Source organism: Triturus cristatus, chromosome 8 (assembly GCF_964204655.1).
Source record: "Triturus cristatus chromosome 8, aTriCri1.1, whole genome shotgun sequence".
NCBI lineage: Eukaryota > Metazoa > Chordata > Amphibia > Caudata > Salamandridae > Triturus > Triturus cristatus.
The window spans coordinates 52,343,753-52,362,743 of record NC_140591.1 but is presented as its reverse complement, the minus strand read 5'-3'; the positions used below and the strand labels follow the sequence as shown (position 1 = coordinate 52,362,743).

At 44.5% G+C, this 18,991-nt stretch overlaps 1 protein-coding gene across 1 annotated transcript; it reads left to right on the top strand.

Annotated features, from left to right (window-relative positions):
- The first annotated feature begins 3,791 nt into the window (after positions 1 to 3,791).
- LOC146800047 (uncharacterized) lies at positions 3,792 to 18,559 on the top strand. Its single transcript, XM_085620961.1, has 3 exons — positions 3,792 to 3,922; positions 7,917 to 8,027; positions 15,483 to 18,559. The coding sequence occupies exon 3, from the start codon at positions 15,579 to 15,581 to the stop codon at positions 17,316 to 17,318; it is 1,740 nt and encodes a 579-aa protein (XP_085477087.1). The 5' UTR covers positions 3,792 to 3,922; positions 7,917 to 8,027; positions 15,483 to 15,578; the 3' UTR covers positions 17,319 to 18,559.
- The last annotated feature ends 432 nt before the right edge of the window (positions 18,560 to 18,991 follow it).

Here is an 18,991-nt window from a genome sequence, read left to right as displayed (position 1 = left end):
TATGTTGGCACTGGTAAGGTCAGGGAACCACCTCTTCCTTTCCTGGTGCAGCTAACATTACCGGGCATTCTACTAAACCGGCACAAATATCTCCATCACTTTCTGTTGTTCCAGCATCAATCGGTCCAAAGATGTATTCCTTGTCTGCTGCCGTCAGTGCACCGCCTTAGCGTGCTGAGACTTGTGACTGAGCGCCCCACTAGAAGCACAGAGTGCCCTGTTCCTCTTCTGGCATGTGTGAGGTCCCAGGTGTGTGCCACTCACCCTGGAGTCACGCTGCCTGCCATAGCACAGTGGGCGCGCTGCAGTCTTCCTCTGGTGGTTCACTTTTTGCGTCAGGCAAAGCCTTGATCTGACATTTTTATGGTGACCTTGTTTTCATGCCGGCACATGCCTTACAACAGCTTCGCCTCTGGCAGTGTCGAGGCCTTGCCTGGTTCCTCTGGGGTCACACGTCTGCTCCCTGCCTTGCCACGGGTTAAAAAGGCACCTCCTACCCTGCAACAAAGGCAAGTGTTGCCTTCTCCTTCCTTGGCACAGGTTGGTGTCTTCACTTCGCTTTCCCTCGACACAGACTGGTGTGGTGTCCTGTCCTCTGTCAAGTGTGCGGCATGTCTTCGTTGTCGTGGTAGAAGTTCAGTTCAGGCTCCATGCTTAGCGCTGCTTCGTGTATTGCTTTATACCCTGGCACAGGTAGGAGAGGTGTCTCTTCCTGTCCTTGCACGAGTTATGTTGCCTTTTACTGCCCTAGCACATGTACGTGCGGCGCTTCTTGCTGTCCTGGAATGCGTCTTGCTGTCTCCTACTGCCCTGGCATAGGTGGGTGCAGTGTCGCTTCCAGTTCTGGTACAAGTCGGTGTGTTGTCTCCTTCTGTCCCGGCAAAGGATGGTGTCTTCTTGCGCCCCCCTGGCAAAGGATGCAGTTTGGGCTCGCTCCGCCCTGGCACACAAGAGTTTCCCCTCGCGGCTCTGGCACAGTTACTATTGCATTTCTTGCAGTGAAATCCTTCTGTATTTTCTTTTGCCAGTCTGGTCCGGACAACGTCACTGCTGTCCTCTCGTGCCGTAGTCGGCTGTTTGCTACTTCTCCGTGCTCTGGCACTGTTAGGGGAGTTGTCTCGTGCTTGCGGGATCCTCCTCTTGCTGAAGTCTTGACCTGCTCTGCCAGCACCCCGGTGTAAAGTCTATGAGCGCCTTCACTACAACAGCTGCTACTCCCCCCCCCCTGGTTTGCCCACCGCTGGCTCTCCGCTGCTGCCGGACCCTGGGCGGGCACAGAGAACGACCAACCAGGGGGAACGAGGGCTCCACGAACCGGCTGCTGAGGAGGCTCCCGCGGGGAAGGAGCTCGGGCTCTTTCCCGACTCTACAGGATGTGTAAGTGACATGGGAGGTCTGTGGATCGTCAGGAGCCCGACTCTGCCCCTATGTCCTGCCCCCTCAGGCGTTCTCTCGGATTCTTCTGCCCCTCCCGGACTACAGCCCGAGTCCCCCCTTCTGCCTGTAATACAGCCTGCTCTTTATTTCTGCGGCCCCCTCCCCTTCTGCTGCCGTCCAGCTCCGAGACTGTTCTCTACTCACTCTCAGCATTCTGACTGTCCCACCTGCCTAACCCCCCCCCCCCCTTCTCCCCTCCCAGCAGCCCCCGCTTCCTCCTTCCCTGCGCCCAGCCCTCCACCGGAAGACTTTTTACTCTCATAATAAAGAAGCTTCACTTTTACACACACAGCGGACCGACCCTCGCGTCTCTGTCCCGTTCTCACTTCCTTCACTTTCTGCTTCCCCCTCTGATACCACCCGCCTCCTTACCCGCTTCCAGAACCCTCCTCTCCTTCCCCACCCTCCCCACCACCCTCATTCGCTGCTCCTTTTCCCCTTCATTCTCTCTCTTCCCTAACATCTTCCCCATCTCCTTCTTCACCCACAATGTAGCCATTCACTTTATGGCGCTCTGTGTTCCCTCACTCAACCCCCCACCCCCTTTCTTCCCTGCTCTCCCATTACCATTAGGGGTCTCTGCAGTTCACCCCCTCCTATTTCTGTAACAACCCCCTTCTGTCTCCCCTGACCCCGTTGCCACTGCCCTTACACCACCCTCTCCAGTTTCTCTAGGTGCAGGCTCTCTCTCCTACCACTCTCTGGGAGCTCACCTTGCTGCTAACCTACCCCGTTCTTTCTCAAAAGTCACTCCCTTCGTTCACCGCCTCTTCCTCACATCCCGTTCCTACCCATTCCCCTCTTTCTCACCATTCGAAGACAGCCCCTCTTTTTATGCCTCTTTCTTAGCCAAGCTTCGTTTCTCTTCCTTCGACTACCCCACCACCCCCCAGTGTCAGATTCCCATTCACACTCGCTGAAATGCACCGAATCCGTTCTCAGCACATTCGCCTGTCCCCTGAGATGCCCCCGTTCTCCCGCGTCTCTCAGAGGGACCGGCGCAAACTTTGCATCAGCATCATTCTATTTTCTAAAAAAGTAGATTGAATACGAAATGAGTGCCGAGAACAGAGGCGGGCTCTTAAAGCGGGGTACTTTAAGTATGTCCGCAAAACGTTAAAAGTTGGCCATCACTAAATCTGAAGGAAAATACTAAACTTTAGTCTTTTCCTTCAGATTTAGTGATGGCCAACTTTTAACGTTTTGCGGACATACTTCCCAACACTGTACCTGGAAACACACAGATTCAATGACGTGTTTTCAAGAAACAATCACAAAACTCCGAAGCTTATCAGCCGGCCCAGCATTTCCCCATGTTTCCCCAACCGATCCTACCTGTGTGTCCTCAGTCCTCAGCGACCGTCCAGTCCACGAGTCACGACGACCACGAGGCTCAGGCGACGCGCACGAAGTGAACCCGACCGTTACCGGATCCAAGCAGCACGCTTACCTTACGTCAAGCTCGGCATCCAATCAGGATTGCCCCTGCTCATGCTGCGCGGTGACCGGCCAATCCTGGCGCAGTGGCGCTGCATGCAGCGCCAGGATTGGCTTGGAGGGCACAGTGACTGCTCGCCCTGTCGCCCTTTTTCTGCCAGCGCTGCCGCCAGCAGGTCCTGCACCCCCCCCCCTACTAGCTAATGGGGCCGGCCTGGGTGCGCATGCTCGGGCAAGTTGCTGCCCAAAGCATACATGCGGGGAAAGGGGAAAAAAAACGTTTTTTAGACCTGTCAATCATCCGGCTTCAAATCAATCACCACACCAGCCAGCCCGCCCCCCTGCACACTCCCGATAAAGTCGGGTGCTGCCCGGCGCCGCCGGAATAATGTGCGCAGTAAATGGTAATTTGGACATTATATTTTAATTATTTAACGCGGGTATTATTTAACGCGGGTCCAAGCAGCAGGGCTGGTGGGGCTACGCCCCTACGCCCCAATGGACGCACCGCGGCTGCTTATAAGTGTTTAACAATGCAACAGTTAATGTTGGTGCACCAAGGATATTGTGCTGCATAACTAAATACTTATAAGGTCCCAAAAGCGAGACCTATTGGCTATGCCAATGCTTGTTAAAGGCTGGAATGAGAGCCGGAGATTCCATGCTTCATTAAATATGCTGATAGCCTTTGCCGTGTGAGCTGTTTTAGAATATGTTTGCAAGCCTACATTTTATCCTGTAATGTGCATCTTACCTGTTTTTATCTGTCTTATTCATGATTTTTTTTTTATTGCTTTGCATGTGCTTTTATGATTATAACATAACCGAATAAAGACTATTTGATTGAGTGCACGCTCAGTAAGAGTGTTTGTATTGTACGCATGCGTATTAGGTCTGTTTTCTTTCTCCGCGTGGTTGCCCCGGAAGTGGTCTTTCTCGCGCTTGTTTCCGCGGATCTTCCTTGATGTGTGTCTGTGGAGCCATGGCAGCATTTACACCCGAGGAATCACAAGGAAGCGCGGGAAGGAAGGATCCCTCCAGGGATCAGGTAAAGGGCGAGTAATGTTTTATACAGTTTGATGTTCGAGCGCGTGGTACAAGTGAGGTAGAAATATATCTAAACTGCAATCAATGCGGTCAAATAAAAGGAAGTGCAAATACAAATAATAGCTGAAAATATTGTTGTTAATGGTATTTCAGAAGTCTTCGCAGAACCAAAAACCAATCGAACCCGCTCCTTGACTTTAGGGCGACACTAATTTCATTTACTTATTGTTGACAAGATGGTTGTATTCGGATTTCAAAGCTGTGTTCCATATTTAGATACAATACGAAAGGAGGCCGTATAGCACACTTTTACCATACAAGCCTACATTTTAGAAGAGGAAAGTGGGAGATTTCAAAAAATCATATCAAGGAGAATGTATCCCCCCCCCACCCCCACCCCATTGAGGTCTATTGAACAGCCCTGCCGAAGTATCACGGGTTATGATAGCGCATTTCAATCCATATCCCCTCATCCCCGCACTAAAAAGCAATGTCATGCAATTAAAGCTCCTTGTTGCTTAGCGTTATTGCTCTAGGCACTCTCATTATGGCAGTGTGACTGTCAGTGCGAGTTATCAGCTGATGGTGACGACTGTGTGTTCAGGCTGTGAGAGAGCTTTACTTGGGAGTCAAGGAGAGTTGAGATTGCCATGCAGACACCAAGGCAAGTACTTGTTAACATATGGTCACAGTGTTATCAGCTCTTCGTCGCCCTTTACAGTGATTGTGGTGTTGCTTCAGACTTAATAGGCATATTTCTGACATCGGACTCCAAGGGTCTGGCTATTTTTGCAAAACTGTCTCTCCGGCCTTAAAACAAAGCTTCAGCTGGTGGTTGAGAGACAATATTTTGCCTCTCTGGACCGCAGACCACAGTGGTATGTTCTCCCTTGCCTTCAAATCTTTTTTTTGTGCATTTCAGTTGTTTAGATGAGCCAAAACGAACAGTGTGCTGAAGTTAGTTTGCACAGCAGATGAAGAAAAGTGTGCTTGCTTGCCTAATGGAAGTTGTTAACCTAAAGCCTAAATTAGTGAGCAAATGTCACATACTTCCGTGTAATTACTCATTTTTTAAATCAAAGTTATGGGGGTATATCTTGGCTACCTGAACCCGAACATTGTCATTTATGTAAAACGCTTAGATTAGCCATCATGGATTACACATGCTTCTTTAGTTTATTTTTAGTATTTTGTCTATGATGCTCTTTTTTAGAAAGTACAGCAAGTCTGCCAAATACCACAGACAACCTTGCCAAGTACCACTCACCTGGGGTGTGTCTATGTGGGTGTGTGTATATAATCACAAAGAAACAGAATTGAATCCTGGTGCAGTGAGAAATGTGACTTGTATATTTATGGAACCACGAGAACCCAGCCTGCAACTGAAAGCATTGTGAATATTCAAGTCATTATTTTAAAATAGGGGCAGTAGGTTAGTGACCTTCCATGTCAAGGGTTTCCAGCAGTTTCAAGATCTATTTAGAGCTTCTAATTGCTCAGAAGGGTGCAGTTTTTGATATTTTACTCATTGCTTGTTTTTACTTGCAAGAAAGTGTCATTCTAAGTGTCACACAGTCGTCAGTTGAATGTCAGTCATAAGTACATTGAAACCATGGGAATGTCACACATAATCAATCTGAAAATTCGGCAGCTATTGAAAAAGAGATAATTTCAGGCAGGAGATAGATAAAAAAAAGCATTTTTTTTGCTTAAAAAAATCAGTGCCTCCCACCTGAATGGGGACTTTTGGCCTATATAGCTTTCTTACACAAAATACATCCTCCTAGTCAGGGAATATGATAGGACAGCTCCATAGAATCTTCACCATAACCTTCTTACTTGCCAAACCACATCCTTTGACCTGTTCTAGGGTTTTGGCAAATTGGTGGTTTGAGCTTGGCAAAGGCCACAAGTAAGTGTGTTGTGTCTAAGCTGTTGGGCTGTAGGTGAGAGCAAACTTTCCTGAAGAACCTAAAATGGAAAATCGCATGTTTTTTACTCAACTCTTTTTACCTTGGACCAACCTTCACAAATCTGTCATGCCAAAACTTATTTGACCATTCAAATCCCTCTTTAATAGAGGGAGAGAGGAAAAAATAATAATCAAACAGTGGAATTGATGTGATCATCTAATAAAGTTAGGGGCAGCTTGTAGGGGAACCACCAGACCAGACCCTGGACAAATACAGAAAGCTTAAAAAATGCAAAAATGCTGTAATTCAGCCAAAAATGTCAGTGCAATGCTGATGAAATACATTAAGGACAAACACTTGTTGGGTGGAACTGCTGCTTCTTTTATTTTTATAAGTTTTGTCATACTTGTATGAGTGATTTTATTACATAAAACGCGCGATGGTATAAAATCCATATTTCAGAGGAAACTGAAATATGGTCAACATTTCAAAGTTCTCTGTGAAATATAGCTTTCATCATCCTAATCACTGCATGGAATCACTCTACAGAGGTTTACCATTGTCAGGAGTACTGTAATGATGCTGCATACTGGAATAATTATACAGCAAGGTTCTATAAATCCTGCAACAAAGAGAGCAAATGCAGGACTTTATCTGGCAGTATTATTGTCACCCATTTGAGACTGAAGCATTTTTTTAAGCCTGCCAATTATGTGACAAATCAGTTAATATGCAGTAAATGCTGCAGCTACATAGTTGCATAAATCCTTGGGTCATCACCATTGCACTTTGTGTTATCAACAGTTTATTCATGAAAGGTAAATAAAACCTGAGCAGTCCAATGCCAAGCACTACCCACTGTTAGCTGTACTTTGAAAAACATTTTTATTCAAACTAGCCCAATATAAAAACTTCCTAACCTAGCAGTATGATCCGGTATTGCCGTTGAGGGATTTTGGTGACCTCAGAAACTAGGAGCCTAAAAAAGGCACCAAAGGCCTTGCATGTTGGGGTAGGCCACCTGCTTAGGTTTTGACAAGGCACTATATCCAACCCCAGCTGTGCACAGCCTTTGGCTTGGCCAAAATGATATTGGCCCCCCACAACTGTGACAAACACTGAAGACTATGTGTTAGTTGTATTGGCGGTCTTTTGCAGATTTGTCACGGGTCCTGAGACCAAAACTGCAGCATGCAGCAGAAGATTATAAGCAGCTGGGATTGACTACCCACTGCAAGTTAGGGCCTGGTCCTGACTGTTAGCTAGTCTTTGCAGTCAGTTTCCACAGTGCACAGCCTAAGGCCTCCCCCAGCATGGGATAGGGAATAAAGTGTGTCACAAACCCTAGAAATTCACTGAAAAAAGCAAATGCACTCAGGGAGGTTTCTGGTAACAACCATTAATCTGAAAGTTTGCTCAAGACAATACTTTGAGTTCTATTCATTACATATAAGTGTCCATTTGGGCTTGACCCCCTGATCATCCATTTATTAGCAGGTTGTTATCAGTCAAAAATACCTGCGCAAGTGGACTACTAGAGCACTTAGAATATTACACCCAATGAAGAGGAAGCTTTCTAAGAATAAAATGCATTTTCGGGAACATAAAATAATTTACAACATCCAGTGGCTCCTTGCACCTTCTTCTGTGGAACGCGTTTGTATTGTAATTTAATTAGTTACAATAGGGGCTATTTGCACTTCAGCTTAATAATTCAGACATCTTGACATGCTAATTGATGAGCCACTGTGAACCACTAGCCGTGATAAAGTCGCATCTGTAGCCCTTTCTCGCCATTTTCGATCTCCAGGGAGTGTGTGTGATAGAACAAATTCCAGTCTGAATGCAAAATTTGAGTGGTCAGGACACAAGATGGAAGCAGGCATGTTGTACACTTACAACTGCCAGCATGTTATTGCTTGAAATGTATGTGCCTGTGAAGGATTAGATTTTCCATATATTATTATATGGAAGAAATGCAGACATTGATGAGGCATGCAGGAGGTGATAGAGGTTCAGAAGCACATCTGCAGCTCTTATGATTGGCTGTGACACCACTCTTCCATATTTCTGTTACTACAGGAGAAGAGTTCACAACAGAAATGATCTCAGACAGCATCAAAGAAGAGTAAGGAGTCCATGCGATGGCTGATCAGAACCAAAAAGAGTTTACAAACTTCTACACTCCAGCTGGTAAGGCATCTTTCTATATAGCATATTGTGGAAAATTGAATCTATTGTGGGACTCAAATGGATCAATTTGGAGTGAGAATGCCAATATGATTATTAAAAGGTCACTTCTACAGTCAAGCTGCAGACACTGGTTGTAAATACATTAACCAATATTATGACACCACAGGGCCTAAAGTTCACAGTAAGAGAAACTGCAAACTTTAACTGCGTAAGACTAGCAAATAAAAATGGTCAGAGTGCCACAGTTATCTAGACATTGTGACAAGGCCCAATGCAACCCAGGAGCGGATAAAGTAAGGAGTTGGCAGGAAAAGAAAGTTCAGATGGGAGTTCGACATGAATGGTTTCCAGCAGTTCATCAGGATCACTAAACCACAGCTCTTATAAACTGTATGCTCCATTCTATAAATACTGTTGACTATTAGAGGTGTGTAATGCGCTAATCATCACCTTTTGAAGGTGAGGAAAGTTAATGAAAAGCAAATACTTTTCTTTTGCGTGTAATGATCAAATGCCAGTCCAGTGCACCAGTGCTAGTCTAAGGTTTAGAAGCTGGCCAAACGCATGTTTAGTATCCAAGATGGCTTTCAACCAAAGGATACCAGTCTAAGATTGCTCACCTTACAGGAACCCTATCATCAAACACTGCTTTGACTTAGTAATAGGAATAATACTAAAACGTGTGACTGCATGTTAAACCCAAGCTTTGTACCTATCGTATGAAACACAATGGAATTGGGTCTGCAGCTTTAACACATAATAACTTTCTTTTAATAACCAAATATTATTACGTTTAATAACATGAGGAATCATCCACTGTGATGCATACATTCTTATCATGTTAGCGCCGGAACAGAGTATTGAATAATTACAATCATATTGAACATTATTCTTCATTACTTTGGTAGCTCATGAAGCGCCCATCACTCATCCCCTATCTTATCATGTTTTTGGGGGCACCTCCTTGCCTCGTATATTGGTTTTTCTTGACGTGCATACCATTCAACCCCTTTCCTCCAAACCACCAGTGAAGGGGGCTCAGGTCGATTCCAATGGCAAACAATATTTTTCTTGGCCACCAAGCAGGCTACTCCTTTGAAGATCCTTTCTAGAGTGTGGCCCTCCAGTTTCCTCTATAGGACCCAGTAGTGCAACCCTGGGACCCAAATCTTTGTTACAGCCCAGCACCTCAGAAAGTTCACAGTTCACCCCATTCAGAAAGGAGCGCAAGGCTGGGCAAGACCAGATTACATGAAAGAAGTCGGCGTCATGGAAGTAATACTGTGCACACCTGGCCTGAGCCACAAGGACCATCGGCTATAGCCATGGGGAGACAGATATGTTGCGTGGAGATAATTCATTTGGATCATCCGCAGTCGTGAGTAAATCACCACTTCTCCTGGTGCCAAGCACACCTCTCTCCAGTCATCATCATCCAACTCGCCTCTATTTCCGTCCGAGAGGAAGGAAATTATCCAGTGCATTAATCACCAGAGAGCGATAATTCGCCAATATGGCTCCCTTGCCCAAGCGCCCCATCAGGAGTTTCACTTTAAGAGGTCTGTATTCAGGGACCTGGGTATCTATCGGGAGATGAACTCACAAAGTGTGGTGCAACTGGAGGTACTAAAAGAATTATGTATGGGATAGGTTATATTGATCCCGCAGCTCTTTAAAGCTGTCTAAGCCAGGTGCCCTGCCCCAGAGGAGTCATGCGATTCCATTGGATAAAGCGCAGAGCCGCACTCCAGCACAGCACTATCACCTGGGTAAAAGAGGGCACAGTTGAGGCCATCCAGTCCCCATACAACAAGCTGACAAGTCCCTCAAACCCCTTAATGTGTCGTTTAAGACGGTATTCAGGGTCATCCCTCACCCCTGTAAACCATAGATGGGCACTAAATGTGCGGCAAGATAATATCCATAAATATCTGTCATGCCAAGGCCTTCCTTGAATGGAGATTTCCACACCGGGGTGAAGGACACCTGGTGTTGCCCAAACGAAGGACGACAGTCTCGAAGTTAGGGAACAAACCCACGCCCAAGTTTGTCTGAATATAGAGGTACCAGGAGAAGCACATCATTTTAAATACTGCAATGCACCCCATCGGATTAAAAGACAGCCGGCTCCATCTGCGCAAGTCCCTATCCAAGGCTGACACAATGGGATGAAAATTGAGGGACCAGGCCAGGTCCGGAAAGGCATGAGATGTGAATCCCCAGATACATAAATGAGTTCCGTCTGACTGGTCTGTCGGGGCACCAGTGTTGCCCAGCGGCCTCACCAGCCACTACCACTAAAGGGTATTTGCTTATGGTAATTCACATTCCTAAAACCTTCTCATAGAGACTGAGAAGATCAAGACATCTAGACCCTAAGGATTTTGGATCTCTGAGGAAGAGCACGACATTATGTGCATTAAGAGCAATGTGGTCTTCAATGCCCCCTCGCACTGCCAGCCCAAGACCTGCGCTGCGCACCATACCAAACGCGCCAGAGGTTCTCTGGCGAGCAGCAGTGGGGATAGAGGGCATCCCTGATGTGTGCCCCTGTGAATTGAAAGACAGGACTCAGTTGACTCGAACCTGGGCAGCAGGGGAGTTGTGTAGGAGGCCCACCATTTTCCAGAAGGAGGGTCCGAAGCCAGCCGATTAGAACAAGGCCTTGAGAAAAGGTCAAGAGACTGTGTCAAATGTCTTCTGGAAATCAACAAGAAGGGGGGCCATATCGCGGTTCAGGCGATGTGACTGAAAGAGGGCCAGCTGCACCCTTCGAATGCAATGCCGGGTGCTTTTGCCTGGCATAAAGCTGCACTGGTGAGGATGTATTAAATAGGACAGTGTCCAACTCAGTCTGCGGTCTGCAGCGGTCTTTAGGTACAATAGTAGCATTGTCTAAATCTGGGGGGAAAGAACTTCGTCTTGATGCTTCCGTATTGAGGGCAAATAGGTGAGGTATCAAAAGGGTATGGTAGCGTTAAAGAGTTTGACGGGGAAACCCATCTGGGCCAGAGGTTCTTGCTGGACTGGAGGTCAGAGACAGTCAGTCCCACCTCCTTGTTTGACGGAGGCAGATCAAGTTCCAGGGCCAGGAGGAATAGAAGGCTGGCGCATATCCCAAATAATGGGGCTCTCGATCTCACACTGGGGGCCGGGAGATCTTGATAGAATGCCAGCAGAGGCTAAAGTAGATAATACTAATGCTCTCTTTTTGGTATTGTGGGTGAGCAGTTAGGCTTATCTGAGGGCAGTGTTAAGAATTTGTCATGCACAGAGTGGCAATAAATGAGACACACACTCAATGAATAAATACGAGACCTATTTATAAAAATAACTTGGTTAATTAATTTTGTTGAACCACAGAACTTCGTCTTAGCTAAATACGTTTTGCATTAGAAATAGGTTTCAATATCAAAAGTGGAGACTTCATGCAATTTTCAGACTTTGCAATGTCAACCTATGAGAGGAAGTAATCATACAGACCGGAAACATCGACTTACAACACCAGTCTTCGGGAGGTAAGATTAGTATTGGGCAATATTCCGATCCTCACCAACGGAACACCACCAGCTGCACAGGTGCCACCAGGTGCAGGTCCTAATACTTAGTCAGGCGACCAATACAACTCAATGAAGAATGGGGCATTTGGACAGAGCCTACTAACAGGTAGGTAAGTAGCAGCAACGTGGGGGACCAGTCTCCAGGGCTTAAAGCAAGCACTGGACAGTGTCCAAAGCAGCATCAACAGTACACCAACATCAGCACTGGGGCGGCCGGGTGCAGGGTGCCAACACAGCGTTGGGTGCCCAATGTTATGAAATGGATAAAAGCAAAACTGGAAAAAGGCTGCAGGCTGGGGCCAGGAGGTTGGTCGAAGAATACCAACAGCTGGAGAGGTAAGTTGTGATGCTCGAGAACGTAGGGACACTTGTCGTCCGCTTCACCAAGCCCCAGGGCCGGTGGGTGCAGGGGTGTCTCCTTGGAAAGGTTGCAGGCGACGTTGAGGAGTCCGGGAGGGGGTCAAGCACAATGAACTTGGGCTCTGCAGCACTGGGGAACCTTACTGGGATCGGTGCACCCTTGGACTCAGGCCAGAGGCGTCGGGTGCAGAGGTGGAACCAGGAGCAGGGTTTCGCGGTTCTTAAGGTCAGAGGCCTTGCTTGCAGTATGTTGCTGGTGAACAGATCCCCTGTTCTCTGGAGTTCTGTCTTCCCTGGACCGGAAACAAGCATACTGGGACCGGTTTTGGGCTAACAGCCCTCATCAGCCAGGCTAGCTTGAATCCAGTGGCAAAGTGAGCTTGGCAGTTCGGGCTGGACTGTTCCCATGAGGCACAGGGTCAAGACTGATTTGCATATGGCTGTGTCTGAACTGGGGTGGCGAAGTGAGTTATAGAACGATGATGGATTCAACCTAGATCTGTGACTGGGGGTGAGTGTCTGAAAAGCTTCAGCGCTCCGTCCATCATCTCCTTGTGTTTGCTTTATTTAAAAGCAGTCCCAAACATGGAGATCTGCTGACCCCAGCAGTCCACCATCCCTGGGAGTGCCAGCCATTCCCAATGGGGTCGCAAATTGTGACAGCCTCATGAATATGCATGAGGTATGCAATTTGCGACCCCATTGGGAATATTAAACAGTGTCTCGGACACTTGTACATTGGCAATTGTGACTCGCAAATTACAACTCACAATTTGCGAGTTGCAATTGCCAATGGTCGTACATCTGGCCCCTAGTTTTTAGGGCTACCCTCTTTCCCTTTGGGGGGTGAGGGGGGGCTTTTTGGCCTCTTTCTTTTAGTCTCTCCCGCCAGTGGTAGTCCAAGTCACCCTTGTCTTGACCCAGTGGTCTGCCTTCTTCCCCAACTTTTGAGGAGAACGTGGACCTAGGTCTACCAGTAATTTATGTAACTTCTCTTGGTAACAATTACTTAAAAGATGCTCCTTCGTTATCAAATTCTAAAGCCCTTCAAAGGCATGCACATTATTACCATCTAACTAACCTCCTAGTGATTTCACTGAGTAGTCTACACAATGTACCAAGTTCAGGCTCTGGGTTTTTCTATCAGAGGCTTTACAGAGGCTAAAGTAGAGAATAGTGATGATATCTTTTGTAGTAGTGTGGGCGAACAGTTAGGCTTATCAGAGGGCTCTGTTAAGCATTTGTTTTACACACAGTGGCAATAAATGTGACACACACTCAATGAATAAATCTAAGACGAATTTATAAAAATAATATTTAGTCATAGTTATTTTGTAGAACCACAGAACTTCGTCTTAGGTAAAAATGTTTTGCAATAGAAATACTTTTCAATTTCAAAAGTGGACACAATGCAATTTTCAGACTCTGCAAGCCTGTAATTGTTCCTAGGTCCTGTTCAATCATGAACATTGACTGCTGGTTGGCACTTAACCTTTTGGTGACACTTTTTGCTTTTATTTTTTGAAAATTCATGTCTGTCATGTCTGGTTTACCTTGAATTTTTGTCTTTTCGTTTGTCGAACGTACAATTATGTTTGGAACATTTGACATTATTATCAAAACAACTAAGTCAAAAAATCATAAATATCTAATGATCCTAATACTTAGTTAACTCCTACATACTAAACCAGTGGCCTATACCATGTATCTAACTCTGTCCACCTGACTTCTTCAGTCTAGAGCTGAAAGTGCCTCTAGTGCTTTACCCTTTAGTAAAAACCCAAACCGCATTGTGTAAAGCAAATATTCACACACATCCATTGAACATCAATTAGTAAAGTGCGTAGAATGCTATCTTAAAAAATTCTTGTGCAAAGCGCCAGTTCAAAGTCCATATCCCATATGACACATATCTACTGCAAAATCCGTCCAACAGTCCAACTCCGCTCATTGATGTGTCCCTTCCATTAACCCAGCTGGAGCTTCTATGGATAGAGCAGATATATGGTCCATAGAGGCTACCTCAGAAGAAAGAACCTGCTTATATGGCTCTGGTCTGTTGTCCATTGGTAATTCTGGTTCAGTTTCTGGAGCTCGCAAGAGTTGTTTGCCTCTGAAATTGATGAAGAGCCAGCTAAGATAGCTTCTTGTGGTGTGTCTAGGATTGTAGTAGAGGTGGGGGCTAAAGTGCTGCTGGGGTCAATTCTTTCTGCCAGTTTCTCCCCTAAATTTGGTAAGTCTACCAGTGGGAGACTTATTTATAAGTGAATCACACCATTAATAGTTTACAGCGGTCGTAGACTCCTGGCGTCATAGGATTCACACTGAGCTTTACTGACTCTTAGTGTAACGAGATGACTAGATGAGAACCTCTTTTTTTAAGAATCCATATGTGAAGAGGAATCCAATGTAAAGCATATCAAGCTTAAAATAAACAAGTCTTGTTTGTACTTTGCTGTTATCAAAGTTTCTACTGCACGAGTTCACGGAGACTATTTCTTTTTTTATTTAATTCAGGAAATTGGGTTCCTTGCCATGTATGGGTAAATGGATTATTAAAGTGTTCTGTCTTTGAGGCTAGCAACTCCACCACAACCTCTGTGTGCTTGTTTTAAGGCAATCCTATTTTTATGGAGGTATTCATGTCTAGTGTTTATATAAATCTCCATTAAAAAAGCTCTATCAAACTAAAATGACGTATCCTTGCTACAAGACGGTCTCTGGAGTTTTTCAGCTATTTGTTTGCATGCATCAGATGCTGTTGGTATTTTGAGTTAAATTCTCTTATTCCTGTTCCTCGGGGCCCTTCAACCACCTTCAGGAAGAGATGAGCTTTCTTTTCTGTTTAGTTTTTAAAGATCCCTAGAACTGAAAAAAAGGTTAGTTACCTTTAAGACCAATTCTCTGTGAAGGGTAGTTTTCTTAAATTCATTAGCAGCCACTTCACGTTCCTGGTGGAGCCACCCAGAAGGAATCGACATTGTTCTTTTAGGATTCTTTAGACTGTCAAATTGAACTGAGGGGCTAACCATCACTGTTCTGCATATTTGAATTGCAGATATCTTGGGGCAGTTGTAAAGTGACATGAGCATTTTTGTTTCTGTGTGGTATTTCCTTTGCCTAAGAGATAATTTTTCTTTCATATTTCTAACTTTTAAAGTGGAAAAAGCAATATTTTGGGCAGCAAAACTGTTCTATGCTTCTTAGACTTTTTATTTGCTAAAGGAGTTTTAATGTTTCCGAACGATTTAGAGTAATTAAAAAGGAAAATATGTAAAGCAAATTGCCTTTTCCCTTACTTTTATTTTTTAGTTTATTTGAAGACTTTTTCTTATTTAAAATGTGTTCATTAATCTCATGACTGAGTACTAATAACTAATACATTTATTAAACCTACCTTTGATAGAGAACTGTATGATAGTTAATGTTTTTGTCTTCCTGTATTAGGATTGTTTGCCTGTAATATGTAACATTATAACTGTCTTTTTTTAAATAATTTGCTATTTATATTTTCACTTTTCTCTCCGTTCTGTAGGCAACCAATTGAGGAAAAGAGATATGAGTGAGAAAGAGTCCCTTGAAAAACACCAAACTTTCCACAAGATCGACAAACATTTGACCTGTACTGAGTATGAAAAGAGATTTAACAAGAAAGTATTTATTGTGGTGCATCAGAGAAACCACTCAGAGCAGATATCTTTTCACCGAGTGTGAAAAGAGCTTTTCTGAAATGCAAAGTCTTCAAAGAAACAAAAGGTTACACACAAGAGTGAGAACTTTTCAGTGCACCATGTGTGAGAAGAGCTTTATTCGAAAGCAGCATCTTTTAATTCACCAAAGAATCCACACAGGAGTCAGGCCTTATCGCTGCGCTGAGTGTGAGAAAAGCTTTACTCAAAGAGAACTTCTTTTAAATCACCAAAGAATTCACGCAGGTTTCAGACCCTTTCAGTGTTCTGAGTGCGAAAAGAGCTTTACTAAAAAGGAACATCTTTTAAATCACCAAAGAATTCACACAGGTGTCAGACCCTTTCAGTGCTCGGAGTGTGAGAAAAGCTTTACTAAAAAGGGACATCTTCTAAATCACCAAAGAATTCACACTGGGGTGCGGCCTTTTCACTGCACGGAGTGTCACAAAAGCTTTACATGCAAGCCAGATCTACAAAAGCACCTGCGCACACACACTGGAGAGAGGCCCTATCACTGCAGTGAGTGTGATAAAAGCTTTACTCAATTGTCAAGTCTTGTAGACCATGAAAGAACCCACACTGGTGAGAGGCCCTATCACTGCAAAATGTGTAAGAAAAACTTCACTAAAAAGTCAACTCTTCTATACCACGAAAGAACTCACACAGATGTAAAGGCTTTTGACTGCACTGAGTGTGAGAAGAGCTTTACTCAGAAGTCATACCTTCATAAGCACCTTAGAATACATACCAGAGAGAAGTCATGTTGCTGCATGGTGTGTGAGAAAAGCTTTACGAAAGAGTCACAACTATTAACTCATCAAATAATTCACATGGTGAAGAAACTGTTTCACTGCACTGAGTGTGAGAGGAGCTTTACTCGCAAGCTGGCTCTACAAAAGCACCTACGAACACACACTGGAGAAAAGCCCTATCATTGTACCGAGTGTGAGAAGAGTTTTGCTCAAAAGTCATATCTTGAAAATCACCATAGAATACATACAGGAGAGAGGCCCTATCATTGCATAGATTGTGAGAAAAGCTTTACTACAAGGTTCCATCTTTTAAGACATCAAAGAATCCACACTGAAGAGAGGCCCTATCACTGCACAATGTGTGAGAAAAGCTTTACCAAAGAGTCACAACTTCTAACCCATCAAAGAATTCATATGGGGGCGAAGCCTTTTCACTGCTCAGAGTGTGAAAAGAGCTTTACTCACAAGTCTCATCTTCAAAAGCACCTACGAACACATACTGGAGAGAGGCCCTATCACTGCACTGAGTGTGAGAAAAGCTTTACTACAAGGTTCCATCTTTTAACACATCAAAGAACCCACACAGGAGAGCGGCCCTATCACTGCACGGCATGTGAAAAGTGTTTTACTCACTTGACAAATCTTGTAGACCATTATAGAACACACACAGGAGAGAGACCCTATCACTGCATGGAGTGTGAAAAAAGATTTACACAGAAACAGCATCTTCTAAGGCATCAAAGAACACATACTGGAGTGAGACCCTTTAACTGCACAGATTGTGACAAGAGCTTCTCTAAGAAGTCAAGTCTTCAGGAGCACCCGTTTAAGCATAGGAAAGAGGCCAGTCATGGCATTTGCAGTTCTCACCTTCTCATGCCCACCTTCACCTCAACAAATGGGGAGGCCTTTTCCAAGTGTTATGTTTAAAATATCACTGTAGCTTTATTGGCAGGCATTTAGCTGCATCTCAACAAGGATCGCCCGAGGTGACAAGGCATTTATCTTTAATTTCGGACTTTGTTATGTAAAAGGGACAAGTCTCTAGATTGCATTCTTTATGTTGTGAAAGTCGTAAATGAGCCCTCAGGACACTCAGCATGCCACAAAACATGTGTTGGATTCCTGTTAAAAAAACTCTGGCTCCTTATAAAAGATTCTGGTACCTTTATCTCATTTTATTGATTATAGAGTCTGGCTCCTGCCTTTTGGATCTTGATGATAGAGCTTGTACTGTCACATCAATTGAAAGGGAAAATGTTAAAACACCAGAACTGCCAAGTAAGACCTTGGTCAAAAGAACAGTAAACAAAAAGAGTGAACTTGAAGGACTGTTGCATATAGATCGGGTGGTTTTTGGGTACATTTTTGAATCAGTTAACGAATTAAGATTTATGAAGGCTGATATCTGTCTTAAGGGGTGTTTTTAGATGGTATATGAAGATGAATTATGATACAATGTTGATATTTCATTTGTGATATTTTGCAGTAACCTGGTTTATGAGAAATGCTACCCATTCCTTTGGTATTTTGTCATCTTTGAGTCAAGATGGGTTACATGGCTCAATGGTTGTGAGGAAGTGCAGGTCACAGGACCAGAGTAATCAAACCTTCTCTGAAGGATAACTTGTTTTCAGAAGATTCCTAAGCCTTGGCTTATCCTTATCCTTGAACTATCACCTGTCAGTGCTTGCTTGATTACAGATTACTGAGCTAGCACTATGTTTGTTTATGCTTGAACATTCGTTCTTTCTGTAGTTACCTTTTTATCCTATACTTGCCTTTCTTTTCCTTTACCTTAGTTCCAGTTTCTAGTTTGCTATTTTCTTTTCCCTACTGCCTTAGATTCCAGTTTCCCGGTGTGGTTGTTTACTTGCTTGCTTGCTCTCTAGTGTGCCCTTTGTTTTTCCTTCTTTTGTTGTTGAGCACTCCTCTCCAGCTTCTCATTTGTTGTGGCTATGTATTTTAGTTCTCCAATCTTGCTATTACTTTCTTACATGTTCCTGTTTGATCGCCAGGAATTATGGGCGCAGCTCACAACCTAGACGGTGTTTCTTGTCACCTGTATTGTCTTTGTTACTTTTATAACATTCGGTAGGTGTCCGCTCCACAGACCCTGCCTTTGCATGTTAATCCTATATTTGAATAGTTGCAATACAAATCTGTAATAGCAATTGTGGGTGAAGAACTTACTGAGGTTCAGCCTTACCATGTGGAACTCCAAAGTGCTTTTCCTCACATTCCCATCATTGTTAACATTGTTACATTTTCTTCTCAGATTCCCTGTGCGATTTAGGGCAGCTCTGAACCCAATTTGTGTTTACTTTGTCTACCCTGAACGAAACACACAAAAGGTGATGGGAGGATGCTTGGAATAAGTCTTACCACTGGCAATCACTCAAGGTAGCATTCCAACCCATCATCCTTTTGCCACCATGCCACCTCAAATTAGACCCAGCCATGTGCAACTCAGTCATGAACCTGCTCCATTAGGCACAGTCCAGCCCAAACTGTCAAGCCAGGTTCTTTCTGATTGAGGCTCCTCAGTCGGGTGTCGCTTGGTTCCATTGGCACAGTGAGAAAAGGCTTCATGTCTGAGCATA

Excerpts from the sequence above, each read along its gene's own strand:
- LOC146800047 (XM_085620961.1), top strand. The coding sequence starts at position 15,579 with ATGAAAAGAGATTTAACAAGAAAGTATTTATTGTGGTGCATCAGAGAA.